Here is a 19877-nt window from a genome sequence, read left to right as displayed (position 1 = left end):
CTAACTTGATTTCAGCAACAAACCTATATTTGTTCCTGAACCTTGTTCTTAACTCAGCTGCCTGACTCAGGATGGAGTCAGTGCCATCAGTGACTTGAGCTCAGCAGCTGTAGCTGTGACTGGATGCTGCCATCTGGATCTGTGAAGTCTCTGCTTTGTACTTGGAGTGGTAGAATGCAGTAGCTGTCCTTCCTTCCCTTCATGTCTTACATTTAGTCTGCTCACTCCATCAAGACTCTAAAGTGGGCATCATATTCACACTTCTGGTTCATGTGTGCAAGCTGATTAGATCTTCTTATTTGTGCACACTGAGCTAGTGCTTTCCAGAACTAAACTTCTGGGAGAAAAAGAAATCCTCAAAAATAATAGAAAATTTTCTCCTCTTTCATGCTTACTTTACCCTGAAAGGAAAGTACAAAATACAAAGAATTTATAATCTGCTCCCTCAAAAGGGATCTGCAGGCTGCGAGCAATTTCAAATTCTAATACAAGAAATCACCTTAATTTAAGAGGTTACCATTACCTTTTGTCTAGAAAAATAAAAGTCATGTTTTTAGAATGCTGAGATTTTAACTCGCCTTAATTGGCCAGTTAACTATGACTTAGCTGTTTGTCTTAGGCACCAATTTTCAGAGGTACTTGTCAGTCACTTAGTACCTTTAGTAGGGCCTGGAATTGTATTTTTCCACCTGTGTATTTTCATTTAGAGTGAGAACCCTGCTTTTCAGTCACCTGTTGCCTTTGAGCAGTCCCTGAACTTGCCACTGTATACAAAATGTTCATGGGTCTGAGATGAATGGGAACCATAACAGTGACTTTTTCATGGGCAGAATATTGCATTGATTCATTAGCAAATTACCACTCTGTTGGTGGTTGGGTTGAGTGTCCAGGTAGATCTAAGAGGAGATGGATGGCTTTCATCTTCCCAGCAGGTTAATTTCTTTCAGGAGAGGGTGTAGGTTTAACAGCAGCCTTCCAAATGGTACAGCTCTGCTGGCAGTCAAGTTATGGCCTGAGCACAACTTCACTTCTAGGGTTATGTGTGACTCAGGAGCCATCTGTTTTTGTTTGCTGGATTGCAAGAGCTTTGTAACAGTGAAATTTTTAACTTGAGCACTGCCTCCACCAGTAAAAACAATGAAACAAAAAGTACAGACATCTTGACTTGCTGTTTCGGCTACGATACAGCAAACTGTTCAGAGATTTTTTTTTTGGGGGGGGGGGGGAAATGGTGGTGCTGCTGGCTTTGGTAATTTAAAAGACTTATGGACTTGAGTTCTAGAAAATAGGATCTGTGCCTTTGAGATTTGTTTGTTCTTGTAATTACCCAGGTTTAATGGAGCTGACTTAAATCTTTGAGGAGTTTTTTTCAGTCTGCTACACCAGAGTGTTTGTAATAAGCATCTGAAAAGTAGTTTAGAAGTCTGGAAAAACAGGCTTCTCAAATGCTGCCTTCCAAATCCTGATTTGAAAGGATGTGCTTTAGCCAAAGCCAATAAAAATAAGCTTAACACTTGGATGGCAGGAAAAAAGCACAAGAAAACAATATGTAATCACCCTTTTAGCTTAAGCAAAACTCAGTCAAGGCTTCTGTAACTTCATATTTAAGTAGAGGATAGTCAGGCAGTGTCTAATGTGTATCACCCTCTCCCCTTGGCAGAGCTCATGAGCCTTTCTGTGGAGTGTTTGTTGCTGTTCCTAGCAGCCCAAGAAAAAGTCTACTTCTACTGTTGTTCCTAATTGGATAAATAAAGAGATCTTGATTAAAGAGTCATTAGCATGGATAAAATATATTGGAAAAAAATCAGTCTCGTGTGACAGCTTCAAAATTGCATTGCATCATGCTTAGGTTGATGGGGCAAGGGTGGGTGTTAATGTTATTTCTGTTAAAGGTGTTGGCTGGTTCATGGAAGGGTCACCAGTCTCATGTCACATGGCCGGGTGGAGGTGACTTCAGCTGTTGTGTACTGTTTGTCTTAGTTTATTCAAGTGAAGTGAAGTGAAGAATGTCATCACATGACTTTCTTTTCAAACTGAAAAGCATTGCAGATAAATGGGTCTGATGTTGTGACAAAGGCAGTGGTTTTAAAGCACAGTGCGTAGCTATGAAATAGGCTCAATCCCCTCCCCGTTTTCACTACTCATTTCCCCCCCCCCCATTCTGCTTTTTTTCCCCTGTCTTGCCAGTGTTCATACCATAATGTTAATCACACATACAGGACTTAACTGTTAAGTATAGCCGAGTAAGGAATGTTCTGAAATGAAAGCAAGAAGTGCCTGCCTTGCTAATGCTGACTATAGTGTGTGAGGTTTCAGTGTACAGATGAGTGTGGAAGGGAGTGAAATATCTTTTCGTGCTGTAGTGGGGATTGCATTTCATACTTAACGATAATCTACGAACTCTTTGCAGTGTTTTTGCTTGCCACTAAAGCTTTCTGCAGCCAGAATCAAACTTGTGAAGCCAATCTTGGTGAAGTGATGACCCTGATGACCCAGCCATTTCACTTACTTTGTTGCAGCTGCCACCAGTTCTACTTACTAATAGAAACCTCTTAGGGGCTCTTCTATAATTTCATTTGAAACCTGGTTGATGCAGACTGAGATAGTGTTGCCTGTTTTGCTTTGACAGCTTTTAATTGACTGTAGGGTGTATAGTGTTGTTTGGTTTTTTTTGTGAAATCAAGATTCCTACTGAAGATGTTATTTTAATTTTCAGGTTCGCTGGATGATGTATTGGATTGTGTTTGCTCTTTATACAGTTTCTGAAACAATAACTGACCTAACAGTCTCCTGGTAAGAGCCTGCTTTTTACAAATTCTGGATGAAACTGTATTTGTTTCTGATGTTCTCTGATTTGTAATGATTTAATTTTTACAAAGAAGTTGTGCTTGTTGATAGCCTTTTTTTTTTTTCAGAAAAGGATCTTTATGTATGTGAAGAATAACCTCTGCTTTCAAGCTTGTACACTGTTATTCAAAGTAGAAACTTCTGAATCTTTCACCTTTGCTGTAGAAACTGAATAGGGGGAATGGAACTGAAAAGGATGGCCTATAATTTTTCTGTGCAAGAATGTATAATGCAAAGCAAGTACACTGTTTCCAGTTCTTAAATGAGAGTAGTGACAATTAAAAAAATTACATCCATAGGTCTGTAACTAGTTTAATTTTTGTTTAATAACTCCTTGTGTGTCAAGAATCCTGTATGCTAGTATGTAATTGTGTTTTTTTAAGAGATCATTTAATTATGATTAATTACTGTGCATGTTCTTGCTGCAGTTGTTTTCATGCCACCTTTAACTTCTCTGTAGGTTTCCACTGTATTATGAACTGAAGATTGCTTTTGTTATTTGGCTCCTTTGCCCATATACTCGAGGAGCAAGTTTAATCTACAGAAAATTTCTCCACCCTCTTCTTTCTTCTAAAGAAAGGGTAAGGAACGCCTTTCATATTTTTAATGCCCAATATGGAAATACCATATGCTAAAATACTGTTGCTAGACACTTGATAAAAGCAGGCAAGTGTGTTATTGGTTTGCCAGCCACAATGAACTTGGACTATCAGAGGCATATGTCCATACATAAGCTTTTGTTAACTTGGGTGAGCAGGTAGTGTACTTTTCATTGATATGAGAGAGCTTCCTGTTCTGTGGTCTGCTTAGTGCACCATGGGGACCCCAGCTGAGTAGAAGTGATGCAGTTTGACTTTTTGTGGAAGAACATGTGCAATGCTCTCTGTGAAAAGTGGGACTACAGTTTTAGCATCAGCTGTTCATGTTGCCATTCTTTCTAGCATAACCCAGTAATAAAACTTCTCAGGACGAGTCACATCAATGGCTTTTCTGGTGAGCAAACTGACAGGATAAGAGGAGAGACTTTTTACTGAGGTTTAAGGGAAGGCCTGTCTGCAACAGAAAGTACTCAAACAGAAAATGGCAAAAGGATATCCAGCTTTAGCCAAAGTATGAGAGAGCCACAGATCTGCTTAGCTTTTCTTCAGTTTCCTGTTTGGCTTTGAAAAGCGATCAGCAAAGGTGTGAAGGCTGCCACTGGAAAAACCTCACAGCTTTCAGAAAACAGGACTTGGCCTTTATTAGGTAAAACAGGTAGCTGACATGATTGCCACTGATAGGAACAGTCAGGCCATCTTGACCTTCTGAAGGTTGAACTATAAACCGTGTACAGCTTTGTAAGGTACAAGGATTTTTTCCCCATACTGAGATAGCTGTTGTGAACTACCTCAAAGCCTTTATCTCCAGCTCCAGGAGTTTACCCCAGATGGGAATAAATGTCATGACTCTGGTACTTAACTATGTGAAAAGCTTTCAATTCAGACATTCTTTGTGAGTCTGTCTTTCTAAGGACCTTTCTCATTTCATCTTAAGCAAATTCTTTCTTGAATAACTTTTGTCTGACAAGTTAGGCTTATTCTCTGTAGGGAACTTGCGATGTATCTGCAATGTTTCTGAGCAGGACAAAAGTGATCTATTTTATCATCTTGTTTGACCAGGCATAATCCCTTTCTAAATGAGTATAAGTGACTGAAACATCAGTATGCAAAGGAAAGAGTAATTATCCCTTTAAATATTTTCTTAAAGATTTCTTCTATCTTCTTTTACTGATGGAAAAATAGTACTGTGGGGTAATGTAACTCTCTTATGCACAGCCTGAACTTTAAGTATGTTTTGCTTTTAGGAGATTGATGAGTACATCGTACAGGCCAAAGAAAGAGGCTATGAGACCATGGTGAATTTTGGAAGGCAAGGGTTGAATTTGGCAGCAACCGCTGCAGTGACAGCAGCTGTAAAGGTAACTTTGTTTTCATTCATTTCTTTTGTCCTTGTTGTAGAACAGTAATTGTACTGAGGATTTGCCACTCCTAAACAAAAAGATAAATTCTGCAAGGTATTGAAAACCTGGAACACAATCTAATGGTTGCAGCCCTCTAGTCCTCCTTGTACCACAATTAAGGTGGCTTATAGTTGTTTCTTGGATGGTGGGGATCAGCTTATTGTAATTCAAAATATACCATGCAGTTTTCTGTGCTGGTTTTTGGCAAAGATGACCATTGTTTCTTTTCTATCTCTATTGTGCTTTCTTGTTGGTAAACAAACTATTAAAAGGATATCTGGCTTTTCTGCTGTTTTTCTCCAATCAACTTGAGGTAACTCCACATATGAAGTAAGGCATGAAAGATTACTACCACAGATAAAAGTTATCTTGACACAATTAACTTGTTTGCAACTTGCTGATTGAATTACTACATTAATACACTAAGCATAAGCTTGCATATAGCTGTTTAGAATACTCTTGCTTTGTTGTGTAATTTCCATTAAGTCATTAAGTAACCTGTGGTTGTTCCCCAGTTAGGTTCCTGCAAAAATCGTGACCTGTAGTTGAAATTCAGAGGGTTGTAGGTCTAGGAAAACAAAATGTAAGCTCATAACTAAGATTCTAAGCAAATTGTGGCCCACCAAGAGTATAATTTTGGGCAATGTATATACTACCTAATAGTAATTTAAACAGACAAAATAAGTATGGAAAGGAAGATGTGTATTCCCTAGTTAAATGATAATTCTAAGGTGATTAGGATTAATTTCTTCCTGGAAATAAACAAAACTGCTGTGCTCGCAGTAACAGGAATGAAAACCTGTTAGTAGATAACAGAGTAATGTAGAGATTCCTGGCTGTTAAAGTTAAATAGGTAGAGCTAGCATTTGACTTAAACTTCTTTGCTTCTATGTGAACTCTTTGCTTTATAAATCAAAGATGTTTCTTAAAACTACCTTTTAAAATGCCATCTCACAAAGGCTTGGAAAAAGTAATGCATATCTTGTTAATTTTCTCTCTTTTTAAGTATAAATGTGGGTGGTAGTGTAAAAAACATCACTTTATTTTAAAGTGTGGATGTAATCAGCCTAAAAATACTGAGAATGGGATTTAATTTGATCTCTGGTTATCTTTTTGTTATTCAGATTCATAATATTGCCTTGAGGCAATAAGAAAATAATTTAGATGAAATGCAGTACACCTTTAAATGTAATAAAAGTATCCAGAGTATAAATAAATTATTTAAATAACAAAAAAACCCAACAAATGAAACCTCAATATACTTTATGGGGAAAACGTTGAAGAACTGAGCTAAATGCTAAGATGCAAATTCTTAGCCAAACCAGCAAATCATAATTTATTGCAGTGTACACCTGTAATGAGACATGCTCTGTGTTTTTCTTGTGTCTGGCTGTCTTAAGAAGGTTGGATATTTCCTTGTTAATCCTTATGGTGTTACAAAAATATTGAAAAATAAGTGACTCAATTATCTGCTCCCACTTATCTTCTGAAATAAGGAATAACTTTTTCCTAAATGTCCATGTTTAGATTTCATTGCTATTCAGCTGTGACTGGCAAGATGCCCACTCTATTTGTTAAAACTTGTTAACCATGCTCATGAATATCTGTACAGAATTAGTTCAGTGCAGATGAGATGCTGGGGCAAAAAAACCACCACAATACCAAAGACCTAAAATAGACATGGTTTTTCACAGTGTGAAAGAGGAGACTCCCTGAAAATCTTTATTTTGGCATGTGAAACCTCTCTTTGGTTTGTCATTCCAAAAAGCTGAGCGTGACTGCTCCATTCAAGCAAATGGAGACAATGCATGTGTTCTTCATTTTGGTCCCTGTTTTTCAAGAGTTGACTGCTGCCTCCAGCAGGTGAAAAGATTATCCCTTCAGCATGAGCTAGTGGAGCATGCTATAGGATTTCAGGAATGGAATCTGATTAGTGGGATCAGTTTTGATGGGAAGGAGACACGCTTTCATCCTTTTTTTTTTTTTTTTTCTGGAGCAGGCATGCTTATTCTGACATAGCTGATCTCTGTTTAGGAGTAGAGAATGTGGGAGGTTTAAAGAGAAAAAGAGGTCCAAAGAAAGCTTCAGTTCAGTTCACTCAAGTTTCCAAGCAGAAGATGTTATGATGTCTGGTTATGCTGACTGTAGGAGGGTGAGAAAATTGCTTGGAAACTCTGGAATATTTTCAAGATCAAGTGTGGGAAAGAGCAGTTTTCTCCAAGGGGTGTCAAAGGAATAGGGGATTAGTACTAAAGGCTACTTGGCTGTGTAGGGGAGGTTGGAGCAGCCAAGCCAGCCAGGTCAGTCTGCTAACATTTGACATAGATTTAAACCTGCTGTACTGTAGTTCAGTTAAAATGTAATTGGCAGGAGTCAAGGCTTATGGTTTACATTCTTTTATGGATATTTTTAGCTGGTACAAGCTAGCCACTGTTCATATAAAACACAGTGTTTCAAAACTTGCTCAATAGCATACATTAGCAAAATAAATTGTGGTGTTGTCATGTTAAGTTAAGAAAAACCTTTAGAAGTCCTGATTTAAGGAAACTTAAGAGTTGAAATATGCTCTAGACTGACCTTAATAGTTAACTGATAAATTTTTTCTTCAGATCATAAAAGCAACAAGATGTCTTTAATGAAAGGAAAATTGTTGGAGCTCTTTGAGCTCAGTAGTGTATGGATTTGTGAAAATTATGTCCACAGCAGTAAGTTCCACTGATTACATCTTGTTTTTTGATGTGTCTTCTCTCCAGATCTTCTGAGACATGGGTTACCTGTACATTCCAGCTTTTGCCAACATGTAAATTCCCAGTTCTCAAGCTCCTAGCAAAAACTGGTGTCTGTATCACCACATGTGGGATGGTTGCCAGCTAAGCTGTGAAATGCACTGTCCTTTGAGGTCACACAAATGTTGTTGTTCATTTGTGAAGTATTCTTTATTTTGAGGGCTGTGTTTCAGTACATCTCTTAGTCATCCTGACTCTGCTGCCTCTCTAATGCCCTTGCTGGGGCTTCCTCTCTGCACTCACACACAGAGGGAGGAGATGTCTTGCAGCCAGGGGCACACAGCCAGCATCCCAAGGAGCAGCTCAGCTCCCCAGCAGCACTGCTTTCATCCCTCCTCCCTCCTGGGACTGCCTGGCATGCTGAAGAGGTCATTCACGGGACAGCAGTCCCTCTCCAGGTTGAGAGGGAACAGAAGTCATTCCCTGTCAGCCTGGGTCGGATTAGGGAGAGAACAGCTGGGAATGTGGGTGCTGCACATGTGGGAGCCACAGAGCTCCCAGCAGCTCTGAGGACACGTGGTCTGTGGAGAATTTGCCCAATGAAGGCAAACAGCATTGTTCAGTGAAGCTGACCACTGAGGGGGTGCAAGTTCCAATTTAAAAAATAATAATACAAAGAAAAGGCCCTGAGGGAGACATACTGTGTGGTGTCTGTTTATGGCCACTTCCCTGGCTTTTTAATGTAGACTAGAAAAATACATGCTCAGTAACAAAACGGAGAGGGGCATTTGATATATGAGGGTCATTGGATGAGACTTCAGGCTAATAATTTACTAGAATCTGACTAGTCTAAAAAGAAGTCCCTTAAGTAGGCTGTATTTATTAAAAAATAGATATAGAAAGCCATTTTACTACTTAAAATTTGTGTTTCAGGTTGGTTACTAGTAATGAATATGGTCTCTGAAAAGTGTTTCATATGTTTTAGGAAGCACTATTGAATAAATAAGCAGACTCATTTTTGAAGACTTGCATTTTGTTCAAGGCAACCCAAACTTCACGGGTCATCTCTCTTCAAGGTTCATTTACATAGAAAATTGAGCACTGAAGTTGGTCTCTGCTTTTTTGCCTGCATTGTAATTGTAAATGTGTGTTTCAGTCTTTTGCAGTGTAATTTGTTTGGCAGCCTCTAGGCTGGATGCACTCCATTGTCTTTCTTCCTTACTGGTATGAGATGTTGGGTGGATGGGACATCACTGCAGCCGTGGCAGCTGCTGTGCCATTGTCATTTGAGGAGCACCATGAGCTGTGTGTGTGTGTGGCTGGGGAGAGGTGATGGCTGCTGCCACCCCTACCCGTGGCAGGAGTGTAAATGGGATTGTGTTGCCTTTGGTTTTGTGGATAAGCATCTTGCTTTCAAGCTCTGGCTAGTGCCACTCTGAGCTTTCAAACAAGATATCAGAGCTCTTAGTACATTAATATTTTAAATGCGGATTTTGCTCTCATTTCCTGCAGTAGAGAGGGTATTTAATGTTTTTCAGCCAGAATGATTGTAATCCAGATCCTCATGAAATGCTTTGTTTTGTCCAAAAGCAATTATCTTTTGGGCATGGGCTGGGGGGAGAAGCATCTCCCAAGAACTTCAGTGGTGTATGAGCACAGTGACATGTGGGGATTTTTATAATTAAACCCGAAATTAATTATAAAAACTCACACACCTACAGAACACACTTTGAAATTTGTCCTCCAGTGAGTCTGTGCAGTGGTGTGAAGAAGCAATCAATCTTGATTTGACTAGACTGGATCTTCCCAGGGGTGGGATGGAGAGAGCATTGAAGAAGGAGACCAGGGGAAGTGCAAGGGGGACCTTAGGGAGTACTTGCACAGGATGAGTATAACGTGTGACCATTCCTCTGCAGTATGGAAGTGCTTGTGCAGCTCCCATTCCTACTGCCCCCCTTGGGCATATGTGCTGTGTCTATAAGTTGTATATGTGTCCTTTCAATCTTCTTAATATTTGCTCTGTAACTTGAGCAAAACTTTCCATCTTGGCAAGTAGTTTTGGAATGAAGGGCCCATTGTATGAATCTGTTATGTCCTCACTGAATGAGGCAGTGCTCCACGGGAGCTCTAGGCTCATCGAGCATGCAGTTTGGTTCAAGGCACAATGTTATTTTATGGCACATAGCTTGACTTTTTTCCTCTTTGAAAAACAAAATTCTGTATCTAAAAAGTTATACTGAAAAATGTGGCTGAATGTTCCCCGCTTGGATCTACTCCTCTGGACTAGAGGACTAGTGGAATAGGAAATACAGGTCTGTAATTTGAATTCTTTTTAGCATGTCACTTATAATCTTAATTACATTATCCTGTACAATTTCCAAATGTATGTTGCAATACATCACATAATGAATGAACTTGCTGTGCAACTGTTAGACACAGTGTGGCTTTCTTTACTTTTGCTTCTGGCCAAGTCTAGTTTCTGTTGCTGCTTTATAGTAGATTCTGTCCACGCTTAGTGTGAAGTTACACTGGGTTTATGTGGATTCTGCTCAGGACCAACTGTAAATTTTATGTATTCATCAGTGTTCAGTGGTTGGGAGGTGAGTCCAGTTGCATCTCTTCAGGCAGTGGGTGCAGACTGATCCAGAAGTATTAACAGCTTACAGCATCTGCTGCAAGACATTATTTGTTGTCAGAAGAAGCAGTCCTGTCTCTCCAGTTCTCTTCTTCAGTGTCCTAGGAGCTGATTGTTATGTCTCAGGCATAGCTGGTTCCTGATTTGATTTGCTGTGCAAATGCTTTTCAATACAAGAAGTGGAGTAGTGGAAGGGCAGGATTCCTGCCTTAAGGCACAACAGGCCTGCCTTAAATAAGCAATTTAAGGGAAAATTAAATTCAGAATTTCTACAGCATACAGACTGTACACAGACTGCACATTTTAACTCAAAGACAAGCTGTAGTTGTGTTCTTGAACTGTCAGACATCCTACCTGTATGCAGGAAGAAAGCCTTCAAGTAAAGCCTTCTATTTCCTTCATAAGAAACCCTTTCTTTTTTGTTGTTTAGTGTCAGTGTGTGAATGGAGAGGCTCTTCATGCCTATGTGGCACACCTAGTTTTACAATGCTGTACTAATCATTTGTCTTGAGAAAATTGATATTAGTTCTCAGACATTTCTCACACACACACACACTTTGGTAGCCATGCAAGCTTAAGGAGTATCTCTGCTGTCTCTTCATGGATATTCACATGGGTATTGCTAACATGGAATAATTTAGTATCCTCATGTATCAGCTACAAGTGTTTGTGTCCATGAGTGGGCAAAAAATGTCTGTGTCCATTTTGTGGCCAGAACTGCCTTATGCTGGTGCTGTGGCATAGAAGTTGTGTGGAATTGTACTCAGATTTCTGGTACTGCTTAGTAATGTAATGCTCAAATGAGGAATTTTAATTAAAATCATAATTTGTTAGAATGAAACAAAATCTTGAACCCTTGCTCGAAGCGGGACTCATGCACAGGCTTGTCAGCCTTCCTCTGAAATGGCTATTTTTTTTCTTCATATTCCAGAGGAGGAAGAATTAAACGTAATTTTAACATGACATTGAGTAACGTGCTTGTCCTTTTAGTTGCTTATATAATAAATCAGGCTTCAGTGCTCTAGTAATAAGGTGATCTGGTGTAGGATGAAAGAACTGCTTGATGACCTTTTTTCCCTTCTTCATATGGAAAGAGGAGTTTTCTATATGTCCCATATAAAAAAGATGTAAAGAAAATCAGAGAAGGAACACTAAAGTTCAAATGTGATCAACTGTCCTTATATGTCGCTTGAGCTTTTGGGTTTGTATTACATGAGTAATCTACATCAGTAAGAGAACCTGCTAGGCTGTAGTCCAGGCAGGACTACTTTGGTTTGTGGTCTCAAGTTTCTGTCAACTAGAGCTTTTGTAGTGCTGCCAGTTTCTCAGTTTACTTGAGTTAATGTTACAGGATGTATTTTTAACACTTTTTTCCTTTCTTTTTTTTTTAAATCTGTAGCGGGTAAAATATAAAACAGGAAATAGCTTTTTATCTTCAGCCACATTTTTAAAACCAAAATATTTAAACCCACTATCATGCTACCTAGCACTGCTGGAGAAATAGAATTTTTGAAGCAAATCAAGCATTTCTGATGTGTTTTTTAAACACTTTCCTTCACCCAAAAAAGTCTTTATTTGCCCAGATTATAGGAGTGAAATGAGACATTAGTAATGAAACTTCTGGCTTATCTGTAACTTTTTTTGTTTAGGAGCAGTTATATTTGAGTAAAAGCAATACTTAAAGCAAATTTTAATCTTACTGCATGCTTTATGTTCAGTGAATTTTGTAGTGCAACAAAGGAAGCATGGGCTTAAACATCATAACCCATTTTGAACAGCAAAGTTGAGCCTCTGCTTGCTTGCTTTTTAAAGATGCTGTTACTCTCCTTTCAGGGTCAAGGTGCTATAACTGAGAAGCTGAGAAGTTTCAGTATGCACGACTTGACCTCCATACAAGGAGATGAGCCAGTAGGACAGAGACCCTATCAGACCTTACCAGAAGCTAAAAAGAAAACCAGGGCCTCTGCAAGTGAATCTTCAGGTAAGTATCCATCTAGCTAAAAGAACAATTCACCAAAGACAAAAGTGAATGCAGGAATATATTTACTCTAGAAATGGTAAAGGCCTTTAAAGAATTCCCCTACACTTGAACAGAGCTGGTGTGAGCAAGATACATTATGACAGTTAAGAAATCCTCTCTAAATTTTCTTCTCAGAGCCACTAACTGCAGAGTCATACTTTACTCATTAGTCCTGTCTTTGCCAATTAGGAAAGAGAATTCCTTTCGAAAGTAAAGCTTATTGAAAGTAAAAAAAAAAAAAAACAAAACAAACTAACCCAAAACATCATGGTGGGTTGTTTCTGTGACAAATGTACAAAAAATTTATCATAAATTTCATGGGAGCTCAATAAATGAAAAGAGAAACTTTGTGGGAATTAATTCAGTAGGTCTGTAATGATAATTCAAAATGTAAAATTGCTTGTAGTGATAGGTAGTGAAGACATTAAGTTGTCACAATGGACTGAAGCACATCAACACTCAGAAAATGGTGTGTAATTATGAATGTGGTTCTTAAAGACATTTTACTGTTACTGTCATTATTATGTTTCATATTACCACTTTGCTCTTGAGCCTGTGATGCTTGAAGAAATGTTTCAGTGGAAGGCTGTCAATTGCAGCTTTCAAAATGATGAGGCTACATTGTAAAGTAGTTGATATTTCCCCCTCCTTCCCCGAGAGAAAATAAATAAATACATAAGTAAATTAGTGGTCTATTTCTTTTCACGTATGCCTATCATTTCTTCTGAGCCCTCTGTTTTGGGGAGGGGTGATTCTTGAGAAGCAGAAGGAATTCCAGGAACTGAATGGTAGCCCATAGTTTCTGAGGAATAAATGGCTACCTGAGTGACCTTAGGCTGAATTTCTAATTGAGCCCAGCAGGCATCCTGTGAAGGTCAATGTAAAGACAGGGAACTGAGATCTTTTTTGTCTAAATTACTAGGGTACAAATTATACAGTGTAAATACCCACTGATTGTGAGATACAAATTCACACATCAAAAATGCTTTCTTAGAGCTAGTTTTAACTGTTTCTACTCCTGGACCCAAATCTAGTGTACATCTTTACTGTTTTCTTTGAAGTTTCTTCAGCATTATAGGTTTAAAAAAAGATCAGGCCAAAAATAGTTAAGAACACTACGTAGCAATGGTTCATTGCATTTAACATAATGTTATGTTTTTGTGATCTGACCTGGGGATTCTTGTGCAAATCAGTTGAAAAGACCTAGTTGTCGAAAGACATTGATCAAAGATAACTGAGCTGTCAGTATACTTTCTGTGAAAAAGGCAAATGTAATTCTGATGCATTAGAAGAGGTGTTACAAACAGAGAAGTGCTGGTATAACAGCAAACTTCCCTACTCAGAAACTGTATGGGTAACAGATGTGATGCAAATCTTTTGTATTGAAAAAGATTAATTCAAACTGTCTTGGAGGTAGAGACATTTTGGCTCTAGAATAGCAATAATTAGCTGTGGAGTAGATCACCATGAATCTGATTTCAGGAAAAATAAGGAGTTGAGCAAAAGAAAATAATCTAGTTATGCCTAAATAAAATATTGGGTTAAGACAAAATGTACATTTATCATTAATAAAGCTGAGTTAGGAGTCTAAAAGTTGTCTGAGTGTTACAGCATGTAGGTTCTGGAATGGCCTTATAAAAGGAAATCTTGGTGTGAGGGGGAACAACTAGACTACCTTCAACGTGCTTAAAATACATCTACGATGGGGATTAGGGCCACAAAGGTGATCAGAAGTCTGGAGTACCTCTCCTGCAAAGACAGGCTGAGAGAGTTGGGGTTGTTCAGCCTGGAGAAGGAAAGGCTCTGGAGAGACCTTACAGCACCTTCCAGCTCCTGAAGGGTTTACAAGAAATCTGGGGAGTGACTTTTTACAAGGACATGGAGTGTCAAGACAAGGGGCAGAGGTTTTAAGATGAAAGAGGATATATTAAGATTACATATTAGGAAGAAATTCTTCACTGAGAGGGTGGTGAACCCCTGGCTGAGGTTGCCCAGAGATGCTGTGGCTGCCCCCTCCCTGGCAATGTTCAAGGACAGGTTGGATGGGGCTTGGAGAAAACTGGTCTAATGGGGTGTCCCTGCCCATGGCAAGGGGATTGGAACTACATGATATTTGAGGTCCTTTCCATCCCAAACCATGCAATGGTTGAGGGCTCTTGGATCCCAAGGCTCTCAGCCCCTGTTTCTGAGCAGTGCGCGCCCTCTGGTGAGAATCCTGGGAAAACCATCTCGGTTCTCTGCTGGATGTAAACAACCCTTACAGTACTTCGATAATGTATCGATCTGAAGGGAACTTTGTGGTTATATATGCAGAGAGGTATGCAAGTATGAAGAAAGATCTAATAAATCACAAAACCATAGAATGTTTTGGGTTGGAAGAGACTTTTAAAGATCATCTAGTTCAACCCTCCTCCCATAGGAATTGTGACCATAAATCTCAAGATGACCACTCAAGTTTTTGCAGTTCATTGTGCAGCAGAGATGATAGCAAGTTGATGACTTAGGTTCTGACCATTAGGGGACCACTGCATTACAAACCTATGAAATGAAATGGCCTGGTACTTAGAAATAGAAGAACTGTAAGTAACAAGCTTCTGGCAGAGTAGGTGTTTATCTGTCTGAAACAGCTGGCAGACTGACCATATTATTTAAAAGAAAGAAGGATAAGTGTTAAAGGTGAAACTTATGGCTTACTTACAAATCAGAGTTACAGCTGCTTCTTTCTAACATTTTAATGAAACTGTGTTTTTTAAAGGTTACAAAACTCCACTGGAAAAAAATCCTGGAGATGATAAAACTGATGAAGAGATGGAAGGGACACATTCAGAGGACGAAATGTTTGTTCAGAGAGGCCTTCGAAGAACTCAGAGCATGAAATCTGTGAAAAAAGGCCGTAAAGAGGCAAGTATAATCTTAGTTAAGTAATGAGTTTGTTTTTAACAATGTACCTATATTTTTCATGCTGATTTTTTTTCCCTTAATCTTAGAGGGTTTTCAGTGATAAGTGGGTTGTAGAATGCTAAATGGAGAAGAAAGTACGTGATGCCGTAACTAAGTTTGGAGCTGTTGTACTTTATGATGTTTAAGGAAAATAGAGGAATCTAATGAAGGAAAAAGGGAGAGGAGATGAATAGATTTTGTGCTCTTAATGCTAACTGTGGCACCACCAAGCCCAGATTCCAGGAATCACTAACTTTGAAAGGGTTGTAGGTGGCAGTGTTGTTATCTACATTTGTGTGTCTTGGTTATGCCCACTTAGCCATCTGCTGTTTGATGGATTAAAGGAGATTCAGAATTTTTTAATTTCTCCAATAGAGACATGGCCCTTTTTGGCTTGTAATCCACAAAGAGAAGATTCTGCAGGATTCAAAGTGTTTTGTATTTCTGTATGTCACAATTTAAAGATAATTCAGGATAAATGTCTATGGAATCTTAAAAGTTTTTGGGTAATCCTGGTTAAACAGTTGAGACTTCACCTTTTTGTCCAATTCTTTTGAAACTGTTTCTTGTTCAGTCACAGGATTCTTTTACTCATTCTGTGGAGTGTCCAAATCACATTTAAAGATGCTTACTAGATTGCGTTAGTGGAAAGGATAATTATATTTTGCCTTAAGTCATCTATCAGCATTTTAAGTTATAATTTTTTCCCTCCTCAGATACGATATGGATCACTGAAATACAGAGTAAAGAAGAGACCCGCTGTGTACTTCTGAGTGTATTGCACAATGGCTGCACAACAAACTGCTGTATTATAATAACTTGAATTCAGTGTATCAAGTGTTAAAGATCTGTGTCTGATTCATATAATGAGTATGTATGGTAGGACTTGGGTTTTATGAACCTAAATGGTTGGATAAAGTATTACTCTGCTTTTCTGTAATTGTTTATTGTTCAGACTTAAATCTGGAGAATTTACAGTATGAATTTCATCACTCCTTAAATAGGACTTAAGTAACAGGAAACAGCCTTTTTCCAGAGGTACTGAAGAGACTGAAATAATTACAACTCAAATTGAATTAACAGAAGTTGTTAAGTATTTGGAACTTGTGAAAATCAAACCTGTAGTGTCCCCAAGTTTACATGGGAAGATAGATATACTTGAAATATTTTTCTGAACTACAACTCCTGAAAAGACCTTTGTATAATGTAAAAATATACAACTTAAAGTACATGATGGGAAAGGAAAAGGGAAGACAAGGTAGGTACGGTACAGCTTTAAGATTATCATCTTGTCATATTGCCAAGCTTAACAAACTTACATAATACTAACGGGTGCAAACAGGGGGTACATTTAGCACTTTATGCAAAACTTCACAGTTTTGCACGCTCTTACTGATTTACAGCTGCACAGGTCATTTTAGTGACTTCTTAGGTAGGGTTATGCTTCTCTTTTGAATCCTTGTACTTCATGATCTTTTAAAATTTATCTTGTTAAAGTACACTTAAGATGCTCTAAATAATTGCTACTAACACTTAACAATATTATCAGGTGCCTTTCGATGTATCACTAGGCTGTGTGGGTTCTTTGTCTGTATATGGTTTGTTGTTTTATTTGTCTTTCTTGCTCCCTCACCTAGAGAGCAGTAACGTGATTTAAATTAGTGTTTGGTTATAATTGTGGTAAGTAAAATTTGTAGCAATTCCAGTGATAGACCTCAGGGATCTGATCAGCCCATCAACTGTGTGTTAGAAGTCATGCTGACATAAAAGCATCTATGATAGCTTGTTCAGGCCCTGGTTTGGTTTTGCTTTGCATTGCTTTAAGAATGATTGAATATATATATATAGATTGATTAAGAATGAATATATGTATGTTTTTATATTTCATAGCGTATGTAGATTTTAAAATTGGCTGTGTAGTAATTTCTTTCATTGCTAAAGTTAGTACTAAAATATTTACATACAAATACCTTTCTCTAAACGCCAGCTTAGTCAGCCATTTTATAACCTAGAGTCCTATGGCATAACTTCTTACACAGAGATTAATTTGGGAATGTAATTTAGACATGGACTTGACAATTACTTTTTGAGGTCCTTTTTGGTTCTACTTCCTGCAGTTCTGAGAATTTGGCTGATTTTAGTTCTCTCTTTGACTGTTTTCTGCTGTGGATTCAGGGAGAAAACACTTTTTGTAGATAGCATTTTATTACTTGGTATGGGGAGAGATGATACTTTTCTTGAAGAGAAAATAGCTTGTGGTCCTTCTTGAAACTCAGACTCCTACCCTTAGTTCTTCTTCCCCAGGTTTGACAGTCATCTGCAAGTTTACTGCAGTGTTTTTAAACATATTCTTAAGGCCAGGGCCTGCTGCTGTGCTTTTTATTACAGCTATAGCAAGTTCAGTGCTGGTGGGCACTTAATGGCCTGTTACTATATGCTGACATTTAAAGTAGTCTTCTGTAGACTTTGGTCCAGGCTTTGAATTGTATGAATAAAAATGCAGCTGGTCTGTATTGGCATTGCATTCCTCACTGGCTGTCGCAGGCACTTGCAAGCCAAGTGCAAAGTCATGGTCAAGTATTAAGATACAGATGAAGCAGTGGTTTTAGCATCTCCGAGGAAGCTGAATTCTTTAGTGACAAGTTGCAACAGTCCATAAGTGATTAAAAGGTCAAAGCTTGTATTACTTTACTTGAAGATGCACTTTTGTACTACAAGACAGGAAGGCTGCTCTCTCCTGAATGAGTTTGGTGCAAAAATCCCACCCTTTAACCAAGCCTGCAACTTCTGATTGAGCTTTTCTAAGGATGTGTTGTCCATGGGGGAGGCAGTGATCAGAAAGGGAGCCTGCCTGGGGTGTGGTGCATCACTTGTGCCCCAGGAATGTTCATGCTTCTCATCTGAATGTAGGGAAAGGCTGTCTGTGTAAAGGTATGTACCATGCTAAGATGTTAGAGGAAGCTGAGGCTTCTGTATTTGCATCTTGTCCCTCTTTGGAAATTAAACCAACCCAGGCCATGGGTGGAATATCTAACTCTTAGTCTCTAGTTGAATGTCCACCTTAAGCACTTTACTCATCACGTTTGCTTTTTTGGCAAATAAAGCAATAAAATTCTTGTCATTCTACCAATCAGAATCCTGCACGAAGGAGCAGGGTAAGCCCTTCTTTCAGAATTGCAGTTCCTGTGACAGGCAGATCTTGTTTCTGGGATTGTGTGCTTTTCACATTTCCAGGGCTAGAGATAATTTGAGTAGTTTAGGCTCACACTTGTGGTCAATAAGTTGCTCTACATGTCATTATGTACTTGAGGCTGTAACTCCTGACAGGCTTAACTTACTAATTAAGTAGAGATAAAGGCTCTTTTTTCCTCAACTATGCATGGAACTAGGAAAGCTGGCAGTATTACTCCTATTCATTACTGTTTGCTTACAAACCTACTTATCTCAGATACACTGTCTTTAGTGTAGATAAATCTTCCAGTGTTTTCATAGCTGTTTTTTTCAGTCTAATACCCTACTGTAAAGTTCTTTTCTTGACACCTTGATTTTGCTCTTTGAATTAATCCTGCAATTGGTTCACTGTATTATCTTAATTTTTTTTTCCCTTCTTGCTGTTCATTGTCAGCTGATGCTTTGCAGGGCACAATGGCATGATTAGCTTTCATCCCAATGATATGTATTTCTCTTTGCTTGTTGAATTTAGTTTGGTTTTGAAATATTACACAATCTTTTAAACTGTGTACAGATGATTTTCAAAGTTCTTTTGCCTTAGTAACTGCAAAAAGGATATGTCTAGCTCTTGCAAGTGAACTTCTTGGAAAAATGTTAAACAAAAATCCAAATTTAACTTAACATTCTCTTTGATTTTGGAAGTGTAAAATGGTAGCTCCTATCAAATTGAACAAAGCATTTCCTGCAGACTGAACTGACTGACTGCCACCAACAGGACTGCTGATTTAGTGAAAGAAAAGCTTACATTGAGGTTACAGGTACTTTAAAAGAGAATATGCATTTCTTACGTCCTATAAAGGTTCAAGCCTTTCTAAAATATATCCGAACTTACTCAGATTTCTTAGCAAAAGCCTATTGTACATGTGAAAATAGAGTTTGAGATTAGGATTAAATTGATGACCTCAGGTGCAAATAAACTCATGCCAGATTCTGGTTACAAGGTAATTGCCAACAAAAGCAACTTAATGCTAATTGCTTTCCTATATGAAATAAAGTGAATATGGTCCATGATACTTTTTGCAAACTCTAATGAATTTGAAAATGAACAGAAGAAAATTTGGTTAAACATGGTGGAGTAAATGCTAGATGCATTTAACAAGCTCTTCTTGACAAAAGATTTGTTTTATTTTTGGTCTTGCTTTTATTAATAGGAAGTTGGTATTTTTAATTACTTTTCTATGAAAATGTGTATGTGCAAAGGCAACACTTTAACATTTTTCAAGAACTTGTATTTTTAAATGCTACAGACCAGAGACTGTCTACATTTAAACTGAATATAGGAGCTTTAAAAAAATGCAATGTAAGCTTTAATTTTTGTATTGTAATAATAACTTGCTGTCAACTTGTTTACATATTTTTAGGAGGGAAAGCTTCATTATGCATTGATTTATCTTGATACTATCTTTAATAAATGCTGTTTTCAGCAGGATGCAGTGGGTATTTTACTACCTGTTACGATTAACAAACCAGTTGCTATAG

The 19877-nt window shown here is 38.2% G+C and overlaps 1 protein-coding gene across 1 annotated transcript in view; it reads left to right on the top strand.

Moving 5' to 3' along the window:
* REEP3 (receptor accessory protein 3) overlaps nucleotides 1-19827 on the top strand; it is a 43004-nt gene extending 23177 nt beyond the window's left edge. Inside the window, exons 3-8 of the mRNA XM_071749107.1 lie at nucleotides 2717-2793; nucleotides 3308-3428; nucleotides 4691-4804; nucleotides 12041-12188; nucleotides 14983-15128; nucleotides 15884-19827. Coding sequence (XP_071605208.1) covers nucleotides 2717-2793; nucleotides 3308-3428; nucleotides 4691-4804; nucleotides 12041-12188; nucleotides 14983-15128; nucleotides 15884-15940 — 663 coding nt within the window. The 3' untranslated portion in view covers nucleotides 15941-19827. The remainder of the gene's footprint in view (nucleotides 1-2716; nucleotides 2794-3307; nucleotides 3429-4690; nucleotides 4805-12040; nucleotides 12189-14982; nucleotides 15129-15883) is intronic.
* Nucleotides 19828-19877: the final 50 nt, after the last annotated feature.

The sequence above is a fragment of the Heliangelus exortis genome, chromosome 7 (assembly GCF_036169615.1).
Source record: "Heliangelus exortis chromosome 7, bHelExo1.hap1, whole genome shotgun sequence".
NCBI lineage: Eukaryota > Metazoa > Chordata > Aves > Apodiformes > Trochilidae > Heliangelus > Heliangelus exortis.
The sequence above is the reverse complement of the archived record's forward strand: the minus strand, read 5'-3'. Positions and strand labels throughout refer to the sequence as shown.